General features: G+C 45.2%; 1 protein-coding gene across 3 annotated transcripts in view; it reads left to right on the top strand.

The window, feature by feature from the left end:
- The first annotated feature begins 7,014 nt into the window (after positions 1–7,014).
- The window catches only part of COL12A1 (collagen type XII alpha 1 chain), a 119,912-nt gene continuing 107,049 nt past the window's right edge, over positions 7,015–19,877 (top strand). The window contains exons 1-4 of one of the 3 annotated variants that reach the window (XM_055534817.1): positions 7,015–7,457; positions 10,395–10,502; positions 17,554–17,670; positions 19,451–19,594. In XM_055534817.1, coding sequence (XP_055390792.1) covers positions 10,430–10,502; positions 17,554–17,670; positions 19,451–19,594 — 334 coding nt within the window. In that variant the 5' untranslated portion in view covers positions 7,015–7,457; positions 10,395–10,429. The remainder of the gene's footprint in view (positions 7,458–10,394; positions 10,503–17,553; positions 17,671–19,450; positions 19,595–19,877) is intronic. The other 2 variants (XM_055534818.1, XM_055534819.1) reach the window with 2 other exon arrangements.

Below are 19,877 nucleotides of genomic sequence, written 5' to 3'. Positions count from 1 at the left end.
ATTATCTTGTTTCTTTGTACTATGTATTTCCACCCAAACTATTTTTCATATTGGTCTTTTAGCTTCCAATTACACAGTCTCCAGACCTCTCTTGAAGCCTTTGACTCTTGGTTATGTTTGTTTCTAGTCTCTGTTACGACATTAAATTTTTTGTTTTATTTATGGACAAGACTTCTTTTGATTTGTCTTAAGGAAAAAATTCTCCCACCCTTCCTACTGAACATCATGACTAGAGCAACAGCCACTGCTGAATGAAAGCTCACGGTAAAATGATTAAAGGATGAGTCTCATCTGACAGGGCTTCCTGGGTGGCATGGTGGTAAAGAAAGAACCTGCCTGCCAGTGCAGGAGACGCAGGAGTCTCAGGTTCGATCCTTGGGTTGGGACGATCGTATGGAAGAGGAAATGGCAACCCAGTCCAGTATTCTTGCCTGGAAAATGGACAGAGGGGCCTGGTGGTCTCCAGTCCATGGGGTTGCAAAGAGTTGCGCAGGTCTCAGGGACTGAGCACACACTCGCTGATCAGACGATAGCCACCTTTCCCCCTCTCTCCACCAGAGGGCGCACTCCACAAGCAGGAGCATCCCAATTCTTAGCTCTTGGCTTTGAATACCTGGGTGTCTGTGAGCCATACATTTAGCTAAGTGAATTAGTAGGTGTATAAAATGTATTATCAAGTGCAGCCTTCGTCTGGTTACACTTCTTTCTACACAGGAGCTCCAACTGAAGTCTCTCAGTCGTGTCTGACTCTGCGGCCCCACGGACCGTAGCCTACCAGGCTCCTCTGACCATGGGATTTTCCCGCTAAGAGTGCTGGAGTGGGTTGCCATTTCCTTCTCCAGCGGATCTTCCTGACCCAGGGATTCCACATTGCAGGCAGACGCTTTACTGTCTGGGCCACCAGGGAAGCAAGGCCAACGAAACCTCTCTTTCGACTGTGATTTTGTTAGGGGAAGCACACTGATTGAAACCGCCCACCCTGGCCAGGTACCATAGTAACCATTTGCATGAGCTGTTTTAGGACAGGAGGTCCTAGTAAGGAACATGGAACTAATAAGCCACTACCAACTGGGAGAGTTCAGGAAAGGTCAAAAAGTGACACCACATGTCCAACTACCTCCTAGAATCCTCCTCCCTGGCATCCATCATGGCTGAACAAGGCGTGCACCACCAGGAAGGACTCTGAGTCAGAATGATTGGCTAAAGACAACCCGGAAACTAATCCCATCACCATAAAACCCGAGACTTCGAGCCATGTGGCAGAGCAGATCTGGTGGGTTCCCTTACCCTGCCGCTCTCCACCCGGGTGCCCTTTCCCAATAAAATCTCTTGCTTTGTCAGCACGTGTGTCTCCTCTGACAATTCATTTCCAAGTGTTCTAGAGCCCACTTTCGGGCCCTGGAAGGGGTCTACCTTCCTGAAACCATTTCATTATCACCACATTTCAGTCTACTATGTAGTGCATTTGAAGGCCAAGACCAAATCTTGAGCATTGAGTTCCTATGATTTTTCACATTTTCCCACTAATCTGAAAATATATGTCAAGCACACGGTCCTCACTGCTGATGCACAGTACAGTTACCTGGCCAGAAGCTCTGGACCTTCTGTTACTTGGATAGTTGCAAGCTAAATAGATTCCCAGTCTCTTGAGGTCTAAGGATGACTCAAACAGTGTTGAATCTTATGGAAATGAAAAAGGAAGTGGGAGAATGTTGCTTTCTGAACTCTTAAGAAAATGTATTGTCTTCTATCTTTTACACTTGGCTTAAGGAGTTTAGTGGAGAAGGCAATGGCACCCTACTCCCAGTACTCTTGCCTGGAAAATCCCATGGACAGAGGAGCCTGGTAGGCTGCAGTCCATGGGGTCGCGAAGAGTTGGACACAACTGAGCGACTTCACTTTCACTTTTCACTTTCATGCAATGGAGAAGGAAATGGCAACCCACTCTAGTGTTCTTGCCTGGAGAATCCCAGGGACGGGGGAGCCTGGTGGGCTGCCGTCTACGGGGTAGCACAGAGTCAGACACGACTGAAGTGACTTACCTTACCTTAAGGAGTTTAGAGCTAACCAAATAATCCACTTCCAGCAGCACTTGACTTTCATTAAATCTAAAGGGTTCATCCCAGACGCTGTATTTGGATACACTGTTTTTTTGGTTTCACAGCTTTCCATGCAGTGGCAACTTTTTGAGGTCATGTGACATTGACCTTGTGACATTGAATATAATGAATAAGATGAGTTACTGTTTTCTGCTCCAGAGTTGCTCATATTCTGAAGGAGGTGGCGGGGCAGGGTGGGGATGGGGGTTCTGTAATGAAAGTGAGAAGCAGCACCAAGCCTGTGGGCTCCCCTGAAATAGTCCTTTGTGAGGAAGCAAAGCCTTTCAGGACAGCAGGAAGACATGGCTTCCCTCTTCCTTCCTTCAGGGATGCCTTTGGTCTCTGATTCTTCAGCTTTTCTACTGCCTGGTGTGGGTCTGCCTGCTGCTTCGTGCTATTTTTTTTTTTTTCTTTTGCATAATATTCACCACATAAGGGAGAGGGATCTGGGTAAGACCCCCAGGCCATTGGGTCTGAGGCCATTGATACCTGTGGGATCCTTACCCAGATCCAGCGATGGGTGTGTCCCTTTAAGTCACTACAAATTTCCATTGTTATGGCCCCGCTGAACACGTATCATTAATATAGGTGAACTGTCAGTGTGAAACCCAGCTTTGTGTTAAATCCTCAGTCCTGAGAGGAAGTGCTGCCTCGGGCTGTTTTAGTAGGCCTTTGTTAGACAGTGAACCTCTCCAATTACCGGTGCCTCCTGCCTTTGTCTTCCAAAGCACCCGCCTGGAGAAGAACAACTGCTTAATGAAGTGAAAGTTCTCTGTGAGATCAACTATTCAGTAACTCACTCAACTTGTGCCCACAGCTTTAGGCACACGGAGACTCAGTTGATATACTGCTGCTTTGCAATTTTAATGTTAAAACATTTTGGAGGCAAAATCTCTTGGGAGATTTGAGGAGGTGAAGTGGCCACACAAAGATGTTTCAAGTGCCCCAGATATCGCCTGATGGAGTTTTGAGGGGGAAACCTCTGTGTAGTTATCTTGTATCCATTACTGTGAGCTTGCCTCTATAGACACATGCAAGGTGCTGCTTGGTGTGATTCAATTGGCCTGCTACTGCTGCTAAGTCACTTCCGTTGTGTCCGACTCTGTGTGACCCCATAGACGGCAGCCTAGAGAACCCCAATCTAAGGGAGAAGATTCGGATACCTTTTTCTGAGAATCCATGCAGGTGCCTCCTCTCTTTACACCCTTGGTGATTGTGGTGGCTTATTCACTAAGTCCTATCCAACTTTTGTGACCCCATGGACTGCAGCCTGCCAGGCTCCTCTGTCTATGGGATTTTCCAGGCAAGAATACTAGAGTGAGTTGACATTTTCTTCTCCAGGGGTCTTCCGTACCCAGAGATAGAACCCGTGTCTCCTTCATCGCAGGCAGATTCATTACAGACTGATCCACCAGGGAAGCCCTTCTCCCAAAGGAATTGCCAGGGCTTTCTTCACCAAGACCCTTAAAAGCTCACTCTGGGAACAGCTTGCGCACAGCCTAAGAACTGGAACATCTGTGCTGGCTGAGTCCAGGTTTCTCCTTCCCACAAAGGAAATCATCAAGAACTTACCACGGAAACAACTCTAGCCTATGGCCAGGAACGCCGGCTGTGCTGACCTCAAGCAAATCACTGAGGAGGCCGCTTTTGTGCTTTTATAAATTAAGAATGGAGCTGTACTCTGCACTTCTTCCTGAAATTAGCACCTCTTTTGCCTTCCCCTGACCTGAACCTCTCAGCAGCTAGGGGCAAGAATTTCTAAAGGCGACTCCTTTATGGGCGCACAGAAAATTTATGTCACCTCCACAGACGTCCCTCCGTCCTGTCGCTTCGCTTTTCAGTCAATCCTGGGAGTCTGATCTATATATGACACATTTCCCCCAAACGCACCGAAACCCGTCAACTTGCGCCTGTATGTATCTACGTTCTGGAATTTAGACGTCAGGACCGCGCTGACCGCTAGATTGCGCTGTCGGACAAGAAATCTGAAGCTCGGGACCCGCCAGGAACCCAGGAGTCGGAGGGAGAAGAGGTGGGAGCAGTGGATGGAAGAGGGAGGTGAGGGAGATTCCGGGATGCAGCCTGAGGAATAAAAGCCGGGAAACAACAACAAAACGATAAATCCAACTGGCGCTGCCTCAGTCGATAAATATGATTCAGTTCAGTTCAGTTCAGTCACTCAGTTGTGTCCGACTCTTTGCGACCCCATGGACTGCAGCATGCCAGGCCTCCCTGTCCATCACCATCTCCCGGAGTTTACTCAAACTCAAGTCCATCGAGTCGGTGATGCCATCCAACCATCTCATCCATAAATATCATTAATTTATTGCAAAAACTAACAGGTTCTAAAAGGGTATTAAGAACTGAACGCACTGCTGAAGGGGAAGACGGTTTACAAGTTTTTTTTTTTTAAAAAAAACGTTTGTCTGCTCACCATACTGGGAGCCCAGCAGAAGGGCACCCTGAGGCCAAACACTGCAGACCGCCCGCGGGGAGCAGCACCCTTTCCCCCCACCCTCCCCTAGAGCGCCTTTGGATATGTTTGAATTGCACTCGTGTCCCCAGGAGTGCGTGTGCTTGGATTAGTTTGTGGATGCGCGTCTGTGGATTTCCCGACCCGGGTGTCCCCAACCTTCTCCTCTCATCCAACTCAGGAAGTTTTATGTATGATCCTTTTTTCAACGGGAGAGAGGACTTTTGCAGCCCGTGGTTTACATTACCTATACTTCTTTGCAGCAACTGTTGTCGAGTATATTAAATCTAAATTTGGGAACGAGACTGCTTTGAGCCGGCGAGGACTGCCTTGAAGGTCCCCAGGCGTCGCCAGGCGCGTGGTCTTGGGCGGACGCCTCTTCCACCGACTCTGCCGCCTCCAGCCTCCAGAAGGGGAAGCCCGCCTCTGCGCTCAGCTCCCCGGCTCGATTCCCGGGCTGCTAGATGCATTTGCAGCTCTGAATCAAACCAACAGCCGAAAACTCTTTTTTTAATCCCCAAATATCAACACCTAGGTTAAGTAGCTTCCTAGGCAACCTCGCCATTACAACTTTAAAAAAGCACATAAAGAAAAAGAGCGGGCTCGCGTTCGCACAGGCGCGCGCGCACACACACACATTCCACCCGGGCTAAATGAAAACTCCAGCCAGCCTGGGCTGACTGGCAAGGCAGCAGTTTTCCTTTTCTAGACAGAGGTGTGGATTTCCCAGGGGCATCCCCGGCGGTTCCAGGCCACCGGCAGCACCGCTGAGTGCCCGGGGCCGTGAATGCCGGGACTTGTCAGCTTCCCCGCTCTGTCCCCAAGGCTGCCACCAGCCTAGGAGTGGAGTGAGACAGAGTGAGGGTGAAGGGCTGCTACCCTGGCGATCACCGCGCATTGGGGTGTTTACGTTGGGTTATTCACGCCTGGGGCGCTGGAGGTTTGTGCCAGACACTTGGGCTGTGAAAGTTTGAAGGGGAAAAGGCCTGCGCATTGTGCATGTGTGGGCTCTTTGTGTGAGCTCCCAGCTGGACTTCCAGTGGGCTGTGTGTGCTCGCGGAATGTGCAGAGGTGGCGATTCCCATTTTCCTCCATCTCCGCGGCCCCCATCCGTTCCCTCCCCGCCCCAGTGTTCTCTCTGGCTTCCTCTAGAGCAGCCTGTGCGTGGGGCGGAGTGCAGAGGACCGCTCGCCCTGAGAGTTCTTGCCATTCTGAAGGCAAGTTCGGAGGCTATCGAGCCCGGTGGGGGGAAAGACAAATTTACAGATGCCAGATCAAACAGGGAGAAGAGGTTATATTGGCCACCCGGCCTCCTCCTCTACTGCGGGCGGTGAATTCAGGGACGGCGCTGCGGTGTTCCCCTCCGCGCTCTCGTCTCCATCCCCGGTAGCTTAAATGAGGCCGACTAACCCCTGGGCTCCAAGAGGCCAAAAGGCGCGGGGCTTGCGCTGAGCGCACTGACGTGTAACCCGAAAGTTTCCAGAAGCGCTTTTCGGATGCCACAGTGTAAGAGTGCCTCACCTCCTCCCGTGCGTCTAATACGGTTTGGCAGCCCTCAGTGCCAGGCGCCCCGTTCGGGGCCAAGAGGTGGCGCAGAGCGGGGAGGGGGGCGGCAAAACCTGCAGAAGGCGCTGGCAGAACACGAGCCCCATGTGGCCGCCAGCTCCCAGCAGTAGGGGTCGGGGGGAAACTCACTTCCCTCCGTCGCCTTGACCCCGCGGGGTTTGAAGGGCAGAGCTTTCTTTCCGAAGCCTCGACTCGGAATCAAGTTTTGTTCTGGCTCAAGTGAGACATTTCGACGGTGGATGGAACTTGTTCCCGAGCGGGCTTCCAGTTCGGAGGATCCCTAGGTTTCATAGCATTCCTTCGCCCTCTCTTTTGGCTCAAATGAAGCCTCCCAGTTCCGTCCCGGAGCACCGGAGGAGGGAGAGACAGGACTGGGAAAGCCATCCCACCGCTGAGCCCGGCGCAGGCGGCCATCCGGGTTTCCAATCGCCCGAGATTGAAAAAGACAGAAGGCGCGCCGCGTGCACAGACAGTTAGTTAATGGAAACGCTGTAAATCGGTTTTAAGTGCACCCCAGGACGGATAGGGAGAAAGGTGCGGGTGGCGATGATGGGGGATGGGGCTAACGATGGGGTGGGGTCGGTCACATTCTTGCAGTTCTATACAGGAAAGTTGCTACTTCCCTCCCCCCTCCTTCTTAATTTAGAAAAATAAATTTATTAAAGAAAATCGCCCGGAGAGGGAAACCCGAGCTCCCCAGCCCGCCCCAAGCGGAGGAGTAAGCGGATTCCCTTGGCAGTGAACCCGGCCGCGGCTGTAGTCCCCCCGCCCCACCCGCCCCTCCCCGCTTCCTCTGCTTCGCCCCTGCCCCCTCCCTTTCTCCCCTCCCCGCCGGGGCACTGCTACTACGGCGATCGCCACCTCACGCCGAAGGAATGCTCGAAGTATGCACACGTTCCCAAAAGTAGACCTCCTTCACCGCCGGAGGAGCATACATCACCCCGTGGCAGCCGTCCACCTTCTCAGGCGTTTCGTAACCGAGTAAACTGAGAGCTGGGAACAGCCCTCTATTAAGGAGCCCGCGGCGCGGAGCCTCTTCCCACTCGACCGAGGCGAGCCGACCCAGACGCGTCCGCGCGCCGGCAGCTGCGGTCCCGGGCCGTCTCCGCCTGTCCGGCCGCGCCCGCCGCTCTGCCTGGGCTCCACCGCCTCCGGCTCCCCGGTGGACCTGCGGCCGCTCCACCTCTCCGCGGCCGCCAGGTGCGCCCGGAGCGCAGCGCCGACCACCCGGGCGTGCGCGGGGGGTCACACGGAGCGCCGGCTTCCGCGACGCCGTGAAGCCTCTGTCGCCGCCGCTACCTCGGTCACCACCGCCTCAGGTCGGTCTGGCTGCTAGCCTCCCCCCTCGCCTCGTCCCTTCCAAAGATAATTGGGGAAACTAACTTCGAGCCTCTTCCTCGCTCGGCTCTGAGCCATTCAGGAGCCCGAGCGGGGGCCGTTTGAACGTGCGCCTGGGCTACTCGGAGATTTTGGGGGGGGGGTGTTCAAGTGTAACATGAAGGGGGAAAGGTAGTTTTTTTCTCAAGAGAGGATGCCGGGCGGCTCTGCGTGAGTAAAGCACCCCTTCACTGTTCCAGCTGGAGGAGGCATTTCGTCTATAGATGCTTGGTTGAAATTGACGAGGGGTGCGCGGGGTCCTGGAGCCGCGGGTCTCCCCGGGGCCTCGCGGCTGCCGGCGCGCAGAAAAGGTGACGCCCGGGGCGGAATTCTTTAGAGGGCCCGCCGACCCCTCGTCCAGGCTGCTCTGGTGCGTTTGGCATCTGGAGACAGATTCCCGGGCTGGTGTTCTGGCTCCTTCCTCCACTTTTCAAAGCATCCCGGCGTTGGGGGGTGGTGGGGGTGGGGGTTAGTTCAGCTCTCGGGGACTCAGCTTTGGCCCGACGTTACCCAGCTTCTCCCCCAGGCTAGACGGGGTGGCCCTCCTCAGGGTCGTGGAACCTTTGCGCGAGTTTCCATCCTCTATCCTAGACAGGGTAGGGGTCGCAGAGGGTTCAAAGGAGCGGGGAGTGTAGCCAGGGAGCAGAAGAGGTACACCGCATCAGGCACCCTTAGGGGCCGCAGGTGGTCCTTGCAGGGCTTGCCGGGGACCCCTTTCCCTTCCCCTCAACACGGATTCTGTGGCCTTCTAAAGCGTGCTGGAGCGCCGGGGAGGGATGGGGCAAGAAAGGAAATGAGCGCTAAACTTGGTGGTCCTTGGGAAACTAATGTCAAGGATTCAGTGGGTTAGGTCGGTGGTAGGTGACGCGCAGGAAATCTGGAGGGACCCCGCGGGGTGGGGGTGCAATTGCCTTTTTTAACTTGGCAAGAATTGGGCTCTTCCAGCGGAGTGGGGGGAAGGGACGAGTTGGCCCAAGGAGATGAATCCAAGTTTCCAGCCCCCCATCTATGCGCCCCCCCACCCCCACCCCCGCCCGACTCGTTTTCATTCATGAGTGTGTGAAATGGCCCTGCTGCCACGTAGGGGCGGCCGATTTCAGACTTTTTGTGTCTGAGAATGCTCAATGAAGTGTTGCTAAACATTCAGATAAATGTTTTGGCTAAAAGGAGAGAGAACTTTTCTTTTCTTTCTTTCTTCTTTTTTAAACATGGGTGTAATGCCTGGCTTTATGTTCAGATACTGCGACGAGATAGGATCCATTGTGCCGCTGAGTTAAGACAGCCGGTAAGTGGCGCTCTAGATCCACAATAGCCCTGCCACAACTTTTACAAGTTCAGCGGTTAAAAAAAAAAAAAAATCTGCACACAGTTTTTCGGTGGGTCGATTGTCAGCCTTTAACTTTTCGCGAGCACGACTGCCAACTGAGTTGGAAATTATTATAGCGAAGTTAAGGCCAGATGATGGGAACAATGGACCAGTCTCACCTCTTGCCTTTTACTGATGTAGAAAAGGGTTAGACATGTCAAACAGTTAAGTAGGAAGAAAGAAATTGCTAGAGTCCTTGGATCTCTAGAGCAGCGGGAAAATTTTAATCTTGGCTTATAAAAAGGAGCTTCGGGCAATCTGGCAAGCCTGTTCATCAGACATTTAAAATGCAATTTACACTCGGGCCCAGGAAAGCTGCCCTGATACATCATGCCAATAATTTGGAAAGACACGGTTGGAGCTTGTCAGTTTCTTTTCTCAAAGAGGGCTCAACCTTTGGCTCCTTTTTGGGTTCCCAAGCATTACTTCGTTTTTCAAGAGGCCTGGTCTGTTGCCTTACAATAATTTATGTATCTCAGAATCAACTCTCTTTTTATGTTTGCCTCCGGCAGTCTCCCACTTTTAAGTTCATCGCTAGTAGCTTTTGTTCCTGAGTTGGACCTTAGAATAGTTTCGATTTCCTTCTACCAACATGGATTAGGCACCTACTTACTATGTGTTACTTGCCACAAAAGGTGAATAAGTTTCCTTGTCTTGAAGGAATTAATAGCCTAGTTACAGAATCAGGAAAAATCAGAGTAGGATATATTCTCCTCTGGAGCATGTAAACCTGTAATCTTCTGGAATAAATGAACAATTAAGTGAGAAGAGTAATTATTACTGAGAATTTTATAAAAAAAAAATCTTGGGAAAACAGACAAGAGTGCTTTGTCCTTCTATTGCCTTTCCCTTTTTTATTATGTATTTCAGAGTTGTTTTTTCCTCATCTTGAGTGAAAGATTTATCAGATGTTAAGACAACACAGCTAGCAGGAGGGTCAAGTTTCTCTTGGGCTGTACATGTTTCTGTATAATCCATTTCAGACCATCAAGGGCTGCATATTTGTAGGCAGAACAAAATGATGAAAAAAAGAGAGTAAAAGAGGCTTATTATACTTTTCCAAATTACCCTGAGACCACTAAAGTACAGTTACCTAAAGAGTTCCGCAGCTAGGGGGGGAGAAAAAAAACCTGGCCAAATAAAAACCCCAGCTGGAAGAGACATTTAGTTGACTTAGGGATAAGATGATCTCTGAATTAGCCATCACCCAGGCAGGATGAAGTCATGTGGGGCCTGGTAAGGCCCTTCACCCGGGATGCTAAGCAGGTCCGGCCTCCAGGCAAACAGGACCCTCTTTAAACTTCAACTCGCTCTCAGTGCCCTGATTGAACTGCTGCAGACGAACTTGACTTCTTCCACTGCTCCACAATAGGGCCCATTCTCTGCCCGGCTGGGCCCTGTGGTTATTAAGGCAGAGCGAGTCGGGTCCTGGCCCGGGTCCAGGCTCCAGTTCTAACATGGTTCCAGGCCCGCCCGGACCCGGTTCTGATGCGGTCACTGTTTCCTCCGGCAGATTCCTTCATGTGGCTGTGAGCCCCGAGGCGGAGCATGCGGACCAGGCTTCCCCCAGCGCTCGCCGCCCTGGGCGCGGCCCTGCTCCTGTCTTCCATCGAGGCAGAAGGTAAAAGGCTTTTCCCTCCTTCTCTCCGTGACAAGGTAGAAGTCTAGAAAGGGAAAAAAAAAAAAAGCAAACCTTCCTTGCCATTGTTGCTCTATCTGTTTCCCCTGCCCTTCGTGTGTTTTCTCCCGGGGTTTCTCTGCTTCGGAGAAACGCCCCCTTCTCTGAGGTTCGTCCACCTCCCAGCTCTCAGGTCCAGCTCTTTTCCGTCTTCCGCTTCCTCCGTTCCGTACAGTGCTGTGTGCTCTCCTTGCGCTTGTCTCTGCGGTGTGCTGTCCACACCGCCACCGCCGCTGCCGCCTTCGGAGCGAGGACCAGCCGTCCGGGAGGGGGCGACGGCTGCACCCGGCTCTACGGACCGGACGCCCCAAGGGTGGTACCCAGGAGCCCCGGAGCGCCCGGCGCGCTCGCTCGTGCGCGTGGCTGGGGGAGCCCCTGGCTCGGGGCCGCGGCCTCGGTGACAGCACCAAATAAAAGACTCCAACAGCGCCGGCTCTGCGCCTCTGTGTGTTTTGTGGGGAGTCCGGTCGGCGAGGCGGGCGGTACGGGCACGTGAGCAGCCAGATCGCCCCGGGAGTGGGTGGTCGGTAGCAATCCGGGACCCGGGGTGTGGTGGCAGTGGCCGGGGTGGGGGGGTCGCTGCTGTCCCTGTTTGGTTCGCTGCGCCCCGGGACGCCTGGCCCAAGCCCAGACCCAGCCCCTCGCGCACAGGTTGGGTCTGGGCCAAGGTTCTTAACCCAGGGAGCTGGTGGGAGCCTGGCAAACCGGGCTTCACCTCCCCCAACCCTCCTTCCCCCAGCATCATCCCTGGGCGCTGAGTCTTCTGAGCCTCAGAGATGGGCTCAGGGCCCAAGGGTCTGGAAAAGCTCTGTAGGCTCCACCCCTTAGAAAATGAAGGACTTCTGCTAGGTTTTCAACCTTATTTCATCCTTACTATTGTGTGCATTTGATGTGTTCGTTTGTCAGTATTGGTGGAACAAGCCCTTTCTGGATATTAACCCAGTAGGAGCTTCTGTGTTTCCTCAGTTATCATGGGAGATCTGACATAGTAGATTTATTTTTCTGCAAGGTAAATGGGGTACTACCATAAAGACAACTTAAAAATATGCCTTTTTTTTTTTTTTCCCGGTAAAGTAATGCTCCTGATGGAGTTAAGGGAAAAAAGCAATATTTCTGGGTGGGGCAGTGTGGAAATTGGGGGTGGGGTTCAGAGCGTGAGGCTTATTTAGAGTTTGTGGGGAAGTAGAAGGGTTTCAAGACAGCACTGAGATTTTCCAAAAACTTTCTGTTGTGTTCAATCCTCTGGTTCAAGACCGCAAGTACAAAAAATTAAGATTAGGAAAAGCAGAGTCTTCAAAATGTACAGCATGTTCAGAAAAGTAAGGGGAACTTGCTGGCTCTGCTTATCTGATGAATACTTCATGAATGTAGAGGCTTTTCAGAGTGGCCTCTGTGAAGTAATATTCAGATGAGAGTGCTTTTAATGTTCCTTTCTATGTCGTTGTTAGGAAGGAATTTCACTGGAGGAACTTCTGGAAGCCCCACTCAAGATATTTTTAGATAATTCACTAAAGCGGCCTATTTATTGCTCATTAAGAAAATAGTTATTTGAAAATCAGAAAAAGTTGTGAATTCTTAGGACAAGAATTGGATTGGAAATGATGTAAGTGGGAAAAAATCAGTTCTCAATTGGATAATAGATAGTTAGCAAAGTGCAGTTGAAAAGAACATTTTGCTATCTACATTACTAGTTATTTCCGTATTTCTCATAATTTATCTTTTAAGTTTGTATTTATTTCCACATGGTATAGCTCTTTCTTTTGCTTTCTTAAGCTGTTTCTCTTCTTGTCTCTCACCTGCTTAGGTCAGCATTTAATAATGATATTTTAATAAGATTTTTTATTTGAAGGGGACCTCATTCTCTGGTTTGGCACTGTCAAATAGAAATATATTGTGAGCCACAAATGCAAGCCACACATGCAACTTAAAATATTCTGATTGTGATATTAAAAAGGGAAAAAGAAACAGGAGAAATTAGTCTTTGCAACATATTTCACTTAAACTAATATATCCACTGTATTGCCATTTTAACATGTAATCAATATAAAAATTATTAGTGAGATATTTTGCATTTTTTGTATTGAGTCTTTGAAACTGGGTGTGTATTTCACACTTGCGGTGCATTTCATCCAGACTGGCCACATTTCAAGTGCTTGATAGCCACATGTGGCTTGTGGCTCCAGTGGTGGATGGGACTGGTCCAGTGTTAATTACCAACTAAGTGGCCCCAGGAGGCTGGGAAGGGCTAACAAAATTTGTAGCCAAGGCGTTTCTGGGGACAATGGGCAGCAAACAGAAGTTCTCTGAGTCATTTCTGTTGATACATTTCAAAACTTCAACTGGCAGCCCTGCTTCTTGAGATGTCATTTTGACCTTAATTCTAAAGTAGCCATTGTAACTTTTCTTTCCCTTTTCCAACTTGTACTCTTGTCTTCATACTATTTTCCAGTCAATTTCTACTTAATTTATTTTTATGTGTGGAAAGTTCCATACCTTTAATTAAAAGACTTTGGCATTTACTTTTTTTTTTTTTTTTTTAATTTTGTATTGGGGTATAGTCCATTAACAATATTGTGATAGTTTGGAGTGAACAGTGAAGGGACTCAGCCAGTATCCTTTTTTTAAAATATAGGGGATACCACCTTTATTATGTTGTTTTAGTCTATGTATTTATACAAGGAACTTTATTTTTCATAATTAGTATTTTCTCCCATAGAAATAAGAGTGAAATGATTTTTTCTTTTATTTATTTATTTTTGATTTTTTTCTTTTAATAATTTTTAGCTGCTGCATAGACTTTATTTCTAACCCTAACCTTATAACTTGGCCAGCTCTCTGTAAGATCTAAAATGTGTGAGTTATTTTTGGTTCCTATATCATACTGCACATTAATTGCCATTTAGAAAATTTAACACTTAACATGTAAAGGTCAATGGCCAGTGTTCCCTGAGAATTAGACACCTTTCTAATTAATGTAAATTTGAGGTGATCGTATGTTTTATGAAAAACAGTTGTAATTTTAGTAACTCTGATTTGTAGTTCATAATATATAATGAAATATTGGGTGTTTTTAATTCATAACTGAGTAGAGGCTATAAGCTTTAATTACCTTGTGTCTAGGTTAAGAGGCAAGTTAATGCGTATTTCTATAATCCTGTGTCTAACTTGCAACAGAAATTTCAAACTAGATGGGAATGTGTAGTCATCTCTTCTAGTTTTCTCATTCTCCGAGTGAGAAAATGAGGACTGGAGAGGCTGAAGGGCTCAGTTAACGAACATGATGCCCAGGGACAAGGCGCAGGCAAGACCCAGGTCTTCTAGGCCAGCGCCGTGCTAATTTGCTCGCATTGCGCGGCTTTCTTGCTTGACAATGGGTCAACCCAGCCAGTTTAATGAAAGAATGCATTTTGTAATCTGCACAGAATAATTTATTACTTGTCTGAAACATGAACTTTTCAACTGCTTATTTTTGGTATCTTATAAACACAAATGAAATAAATATCTGTATCATGGCAAAGGTCATTTAATTTATACTAGCTTTGGACAGAAAATAACAATTAGCGCCTACTGAATATAGTAAAACTACACTTTGCTCGCTTCTCAAAGTTTCTACCATTAAAGTAGTACCCTTCTCAGTATTGCTATCACAAAAATTAGACTAAAGGTCTTACTGGTTCATCAAGATGGTATTTTAGCAGTTTGTTCTTGGTTTTCCTTATCTTTAATACACTTCATACACTTACCAAATCTTATTCAACTAATCTCCTTCCACCTGTCCATCCATCCTTGCATTGATGTTAAACTTTTGGACATATCTTCCTTTTGAGTGCCATAATGAATAACAATGTTTGTAAACACTATATATCAAGATAGACACTTTAGTTTTAAAAGTGCTTAAACAAGTTGTAACATTAATATACCAAACTTTATCTGTATCTGAATTGGAGATGTCTGAATAGCACATATTTATTGTTGATGAGGCATGAAATAAAGGTTTTTCATAGAGTAAGTAAAATACTTATGTATATTTTAATAGCCAAATTCATATCAATATTGGTTTCTAAAGTTAATCTTTCATGCAAATATTTATTTCATAAGCCAGTATGGTAGAAAACTGTATGTTCTGGAGTCAGACTATGGGGGTCCGAGTTTTGCTGCTTATTTGCTGCTGTGTTAACCCTTCTGAATTTCACTGATTCATCTGTGAATCAGATAATAAGGCCACTCTGCTGGGTGGTCATGAGAGGAGAGAGAGACAATATATAAAGTGACCAACTCTCTGCCTGTCATAGAAAAGACACTCAGCAAACGCTAGCTATTATTATCATTGCTAAAAAGTCCTAAATCCTGCCAATTTATGTAAAAAGATATATCAGAATGTAGCTTTGATAGCATAGCCTTTTGATAACAAAGAGCATTATTCATAAATATGAACTTAAACTGCTAGTGTTACGAATACTTAAAACTTTAGTTTCTTCACTATCAGTATTCAGTTTTATGAATATATTAATATACAGGTATGTTGCTACCTTATTCATTTATAATTGCACTTCTATTTATCTTCATTCCCGTTCATATTCTACACAACTATGACTGTTTGCAATCACAATCCCTATGTAGATAGTTTTATTAGAAATATTCTGGCATCTGCATTCACTGTTTATAATGATGCAAAGGCAGTTGTGAATTACTTTTATGTAAAATAGAAGACTTTTGAAGTTAATGAAAATATATTTTGCATTGATTCAAGTCAACAGGGGTCCACACTCACACCTGCTTTATTATGTTTTTTTCATGAAAAAACAAACAAACAAAATGCATAGAATGGCAAGCCTAAAAGATTTTGCAAGTGATAAAAGTGGCAAGAAGAAAAGTGCAAAGGGCTGTCTGTTGTACATATGCTGGTCAACCATCCTTTATTACTTTTGATCCCCAAGTACCACATCTGAGTTTCTACGAACACCTTAAAATCCAATTGTTAAAGACTTTTCCCAACAGTCAATTTTTCAGTTTTTCTGGAATCCTGGTCATTTGGAAATCAACAAGGTGGGCTGCTGCTGCCCTTCAGCAGTTTTAACCTAGTGTCTGCTGCTTCAGGTCAATTTCCTTGCAAGGTTGGTGGTACTGTTTTTCCATGTACTGATTTTTCAAAAGCATGCTCAGGCCAGTTGCGTCTGCCTTTGCATTAAATTTGTCCTGAGCCATTGCTACTGAAATAATATTTTATAATGATATTCTTAATACCTATTGTCCTATTAACATCTGTTGCATGCTTGTTATACTAAGTGATGGCTACCGGGAAACCTCGCAATATGGTTACAGACAGCAGAATGTTGAATAATTAAACTATGCATGTAGATTAATAGTCTAATCTCACTGCCTGTGTATGGATAGTAGGAAAATAACATCCATTCCATTACTAGTGTATACAGTAGAAATCAAAAGCCATCTCCTACAGTTGGAAACAGCAGTTCCTGAAAGCAAATGTTTGCTTAATTTGTATCATTTCCATTAAAATGTGCTATTAATATTACATAAATCCCTAACCCCAGTTAAATTCTATGACTCATGTCTCCAAGCTACTACTACAGTTCAATTGACCTTTAGGAAAACCTAAAAGGAGATTGTAATCTCTCAAAACAGAAAATTCTGACTCACAAGGAGTACGTTCACTCTTAAAACGAAGACGGGTATGGCAGAAAGCCATTGTATTGTGTTGCCCTGCTTCAAGAGTAATCGTTTTGAATGCATCGACCATGCACTCACAGTGAGCCAGTACAACGCTGCATGATGAGGCATGAACATTGCAGGGAGAATATCATTGTAAAATATTGCTGGAGCGTCTTTGTGCAATGACTACTGTACATGGAGGCTTTCGTTCGTTGTGGGAAACTAAAAACCAGTCAACATTTCATTGACACGTGCATGATGCTGAACAGTTTTGTATGTAAACTATTGCTTTCTGTACTTTTCAATTATTCCTGTCATTGACTTCTCCAAGATTTATGCGGTCATGTCTTCAGATTGCTTTACTAGTTTCTTTAAGTTCTGTAAATGAATGTCCATAAATAGACATTGATGTTGTCTTTTCATAATTAACCATTGTTTTTGTAAAAGGACCATACTGGCATTTTAACTTAAAATGCCACTTCTAGTATGGAATATACCTGCTGCAAAGGAAAATAAGTGTTGGTTTACACCGTGCAAACATACAGCAAATTGGTGTAAACAGGCAGAATAGTAATTTTATAAACACCTGTATATCATTCTTTATATATTTATAAGTGATTGACATCCCTTATGACTATTTTTGAGTATTGGTCTATTTGAATACAAATATACATTTAAATGTATATTTCCTTGTGAAACGCAACAGTGCTAAATTTCCCAACAGTGTTTCTTCCTTTTTATTAAAATACATTCCTCATCTCTGCCACAGACTGAGAATTATCAAACAAAAATTAATAACAAGGCAATGATGCAGAGAATGAACCAAAATATCATTGATTCTTTCCATATTATGAAAAAAAAGTATTATGTCAGTGTTCTAACTTAACTTCTGTGGTTGTAAGCAGGTTGTGATTTGGCATGCTTATTCAAAATGCACTCAGCATGTATTGAAATTTCCTTAATTGTTATGTGAATTGTTTGCATATGTGGTTATTATATGTGATTTCATTGTACCTGTATGTACTTGTATCCAAATTTGTTTCTATCATGCTTGATTTTGCTGGCCATTCTTGGATGACCTAGCAACTCAAGAATCCAAAGCGTTTTGTGCTGTCTTCTGTAATATGTATACTCTCTGATGTTTTGTCATACCGTGTCAGCTTTTAATTTTATTCTTGTCCAACAAGATATCTTTTATATTTGTTGGAAACAAATTTATGCAAAGACAATTTTAGTAAGCTTTGCTCAACACAATTCTTTATTAATTAAATTGACCATTTTGTGACATTGGAAAATGTAACATACCAACTCTCTCTTTTTGCAGTTGAACCACCTTCAGACTTGAATTTTAAAATTATAGATGAAAATACTGTTCATATGTCATGGGCAATACCACCTGATCCAATTATGGGTTTCAAAATAACAGTGGACCCTACAACGGGTAAGTTTTGGGATGTTGGGATTTTCGGACAGAGACATCCAAGATGATATTATCTGATCCTTCCCCCACCTTCTGCTTCATTATGAGGAAGCCAAGATTTAGAAAACCAGAGGGGTTTACCTAATGTCACAAGATATTTGGTGGCCTCAGGTCTCCAGGTTTCCAGCTCAGGACCCACTATTATATTTTTATAGTGTTAGCTTTATTAACTTGGTTTGCTGTGTAAAGCTGTTGGACTTTATCCCCTGATCAGAATATTGCTGGTAATCTTTGATTTTATAAATTAGAACGATGACGGCTTGACATTCTTCTTGAATCACTTAATCTGTCCAACACTTCAAGTGACAAGTGATGAAGTGAGGTGTTACACTTTGCTCAGTGTCCTGCATACTTCAGTGCTCAGGACACAGTGTTCTGGGATCGTGGTTAGCTGCCATGATGGAAGACAAGGATTTACTGGGTAAATTCTGTAGATCCTAAGGCTAAGTGTCAGTATCCTTGATGTTGCTTGAGTAGGGAGAACCAATCTCTCTTGACTAACTTTTATTTCTCACATGGAATGGGAATAAAACCATTTTTATGAGCACTGCCCAAGTGGTAGGAAGGGGTCTTGATTGGCTGATAGAAGAGATAGATGATGTCAACATAACTTATCACCAGAGCTGTGTCTGCATACTTATGGCCTTGAAAAATGCCAATGATTTTAAATGCTGATTTATCAGGGGATTGAGAAACTGTTATCTGTTTTCAATATGATCCAAGAGCTTAAAAAGGGATCAGGCGTTTACTTTTTCTTCCTTGAATCTTTTCTTCCCAAATATATTTGCAGTTAACTACTTCATTGATTCCAAGGCCAAAAAGCAGTTGAAAGAGTTCATCTGGTTTCCAGATGTTGGAAATGACTGACTGTAGAAACGAACACTGGGACCATCCATACCCACAGAGCCCTGGGGTCTTATTTTGCCATGGTGGGCCCTGGTTGGTTCTGCAATGCTCCACATATTAACCTGGAGCATTTCTCAGGGTTCTGTCACACTTGTTGCCTTTTTTGATTATTTATGTTTTGATGAAAATTAATATGGTGAAGAATTTTAAAAGTCATTTAATCTCTAACAACTACTGTTTCCTGTTGAATTGAGCATTAACATAATCTAAAAGGAAATACATAATTGCCAGCATGTAAGGAAATGCTCAGTACACTGTACTTTGAAATATTTGATAGTTAAGTCTGTTCAGAGGACCATGGTTACCCTTCAGAGTATGCCGCACTCCCTGGAATATGGAGGATACATCTCTCCTATAAAAGTGAATGCTGTTTCTCAGTAGACATTCATTTTAGCCAATGGGGTTTGTTGTCTTTGAGTTGATTTTTAGCCCTTCATTTTCTTTTGGTACTCTCCGATACATAATTTAAAATTAAATTATTTTCTGCTTTATATCTCACTTATAAAAATTTAGTTATCTACCATTAGTATTCAAAAACAATGAAAGATGTTTTTTATATTCTGATATATCTTTAATCTAGAGGCATACTTGAGTCTTCAAACAAATATGGAATATGATTGTAACAGGTAAAGGCAATGCCAGTTCATTTATTGAATTTCTAGAATTCAAAGTGTTATTTTTGGAGGACAGTAAAAAATAATGCTTGGGCATTTTGAGAAAAATGTGTATTTTGAATTTTTAGGTTTTGAGTATATCTGGGAATTACATTATATTGTATTACATTATATGTGAAAAAAGGTTTGTTGCATTGATGTTTTCCTTTCTATATTTCCAGATGGGCCCACTAAAGAATTTACCCTTTCAGCTAGTACCACTGAAACTTTATTAACAGATCTTATACCTGAAATAGAGTATGTGGTGACAATCACTTCATATGATGAAGTAGAAGAAAGTGTACCAGTTATAGGCCAATTAACAAGTAAGCACACATATAAAGTACTTTTATACCTTATATTTTGCAGAAGGTTTCTCCAACTTTCAAATTTAATTTGTTGTTATGCAGTTAATTTACATCAGCATTAACTATTCTTGCTCTGATCCTAGTTATTAGTAGATGTGAATAATGTACTCACATTTATAAGCTTGGTCTCTGCAAGCAGCAGGAATGTTATGAATGAAAACTATTAAAAAGCATTAGACTTTGCCAAGCTACAAAGTTAATATCTTTATTTGAAATATATCTAAAGCCTCACTGAAAATAA

Source organism: Bubalus kerabau, chromosome 9 (assembly GCF_029407905.1).
Source record: "Bubalus kerabau isolate K-KA32 ecotype Philippines breed swamp buffalo chromosome 9, PCC_UOA_SB_1v2, whole genome shotgun sequence".
Taxonomy (NCBI): domain Eukaryota; kingdom Metazoa; phylum Chordata; class Mammalia; order Artiodactyla; family Bovidae; genus Bubalus; species Bubalus kerabau.
This window is presented reverse-complemented; position numbering and strand designations above follow the sequence as displayed.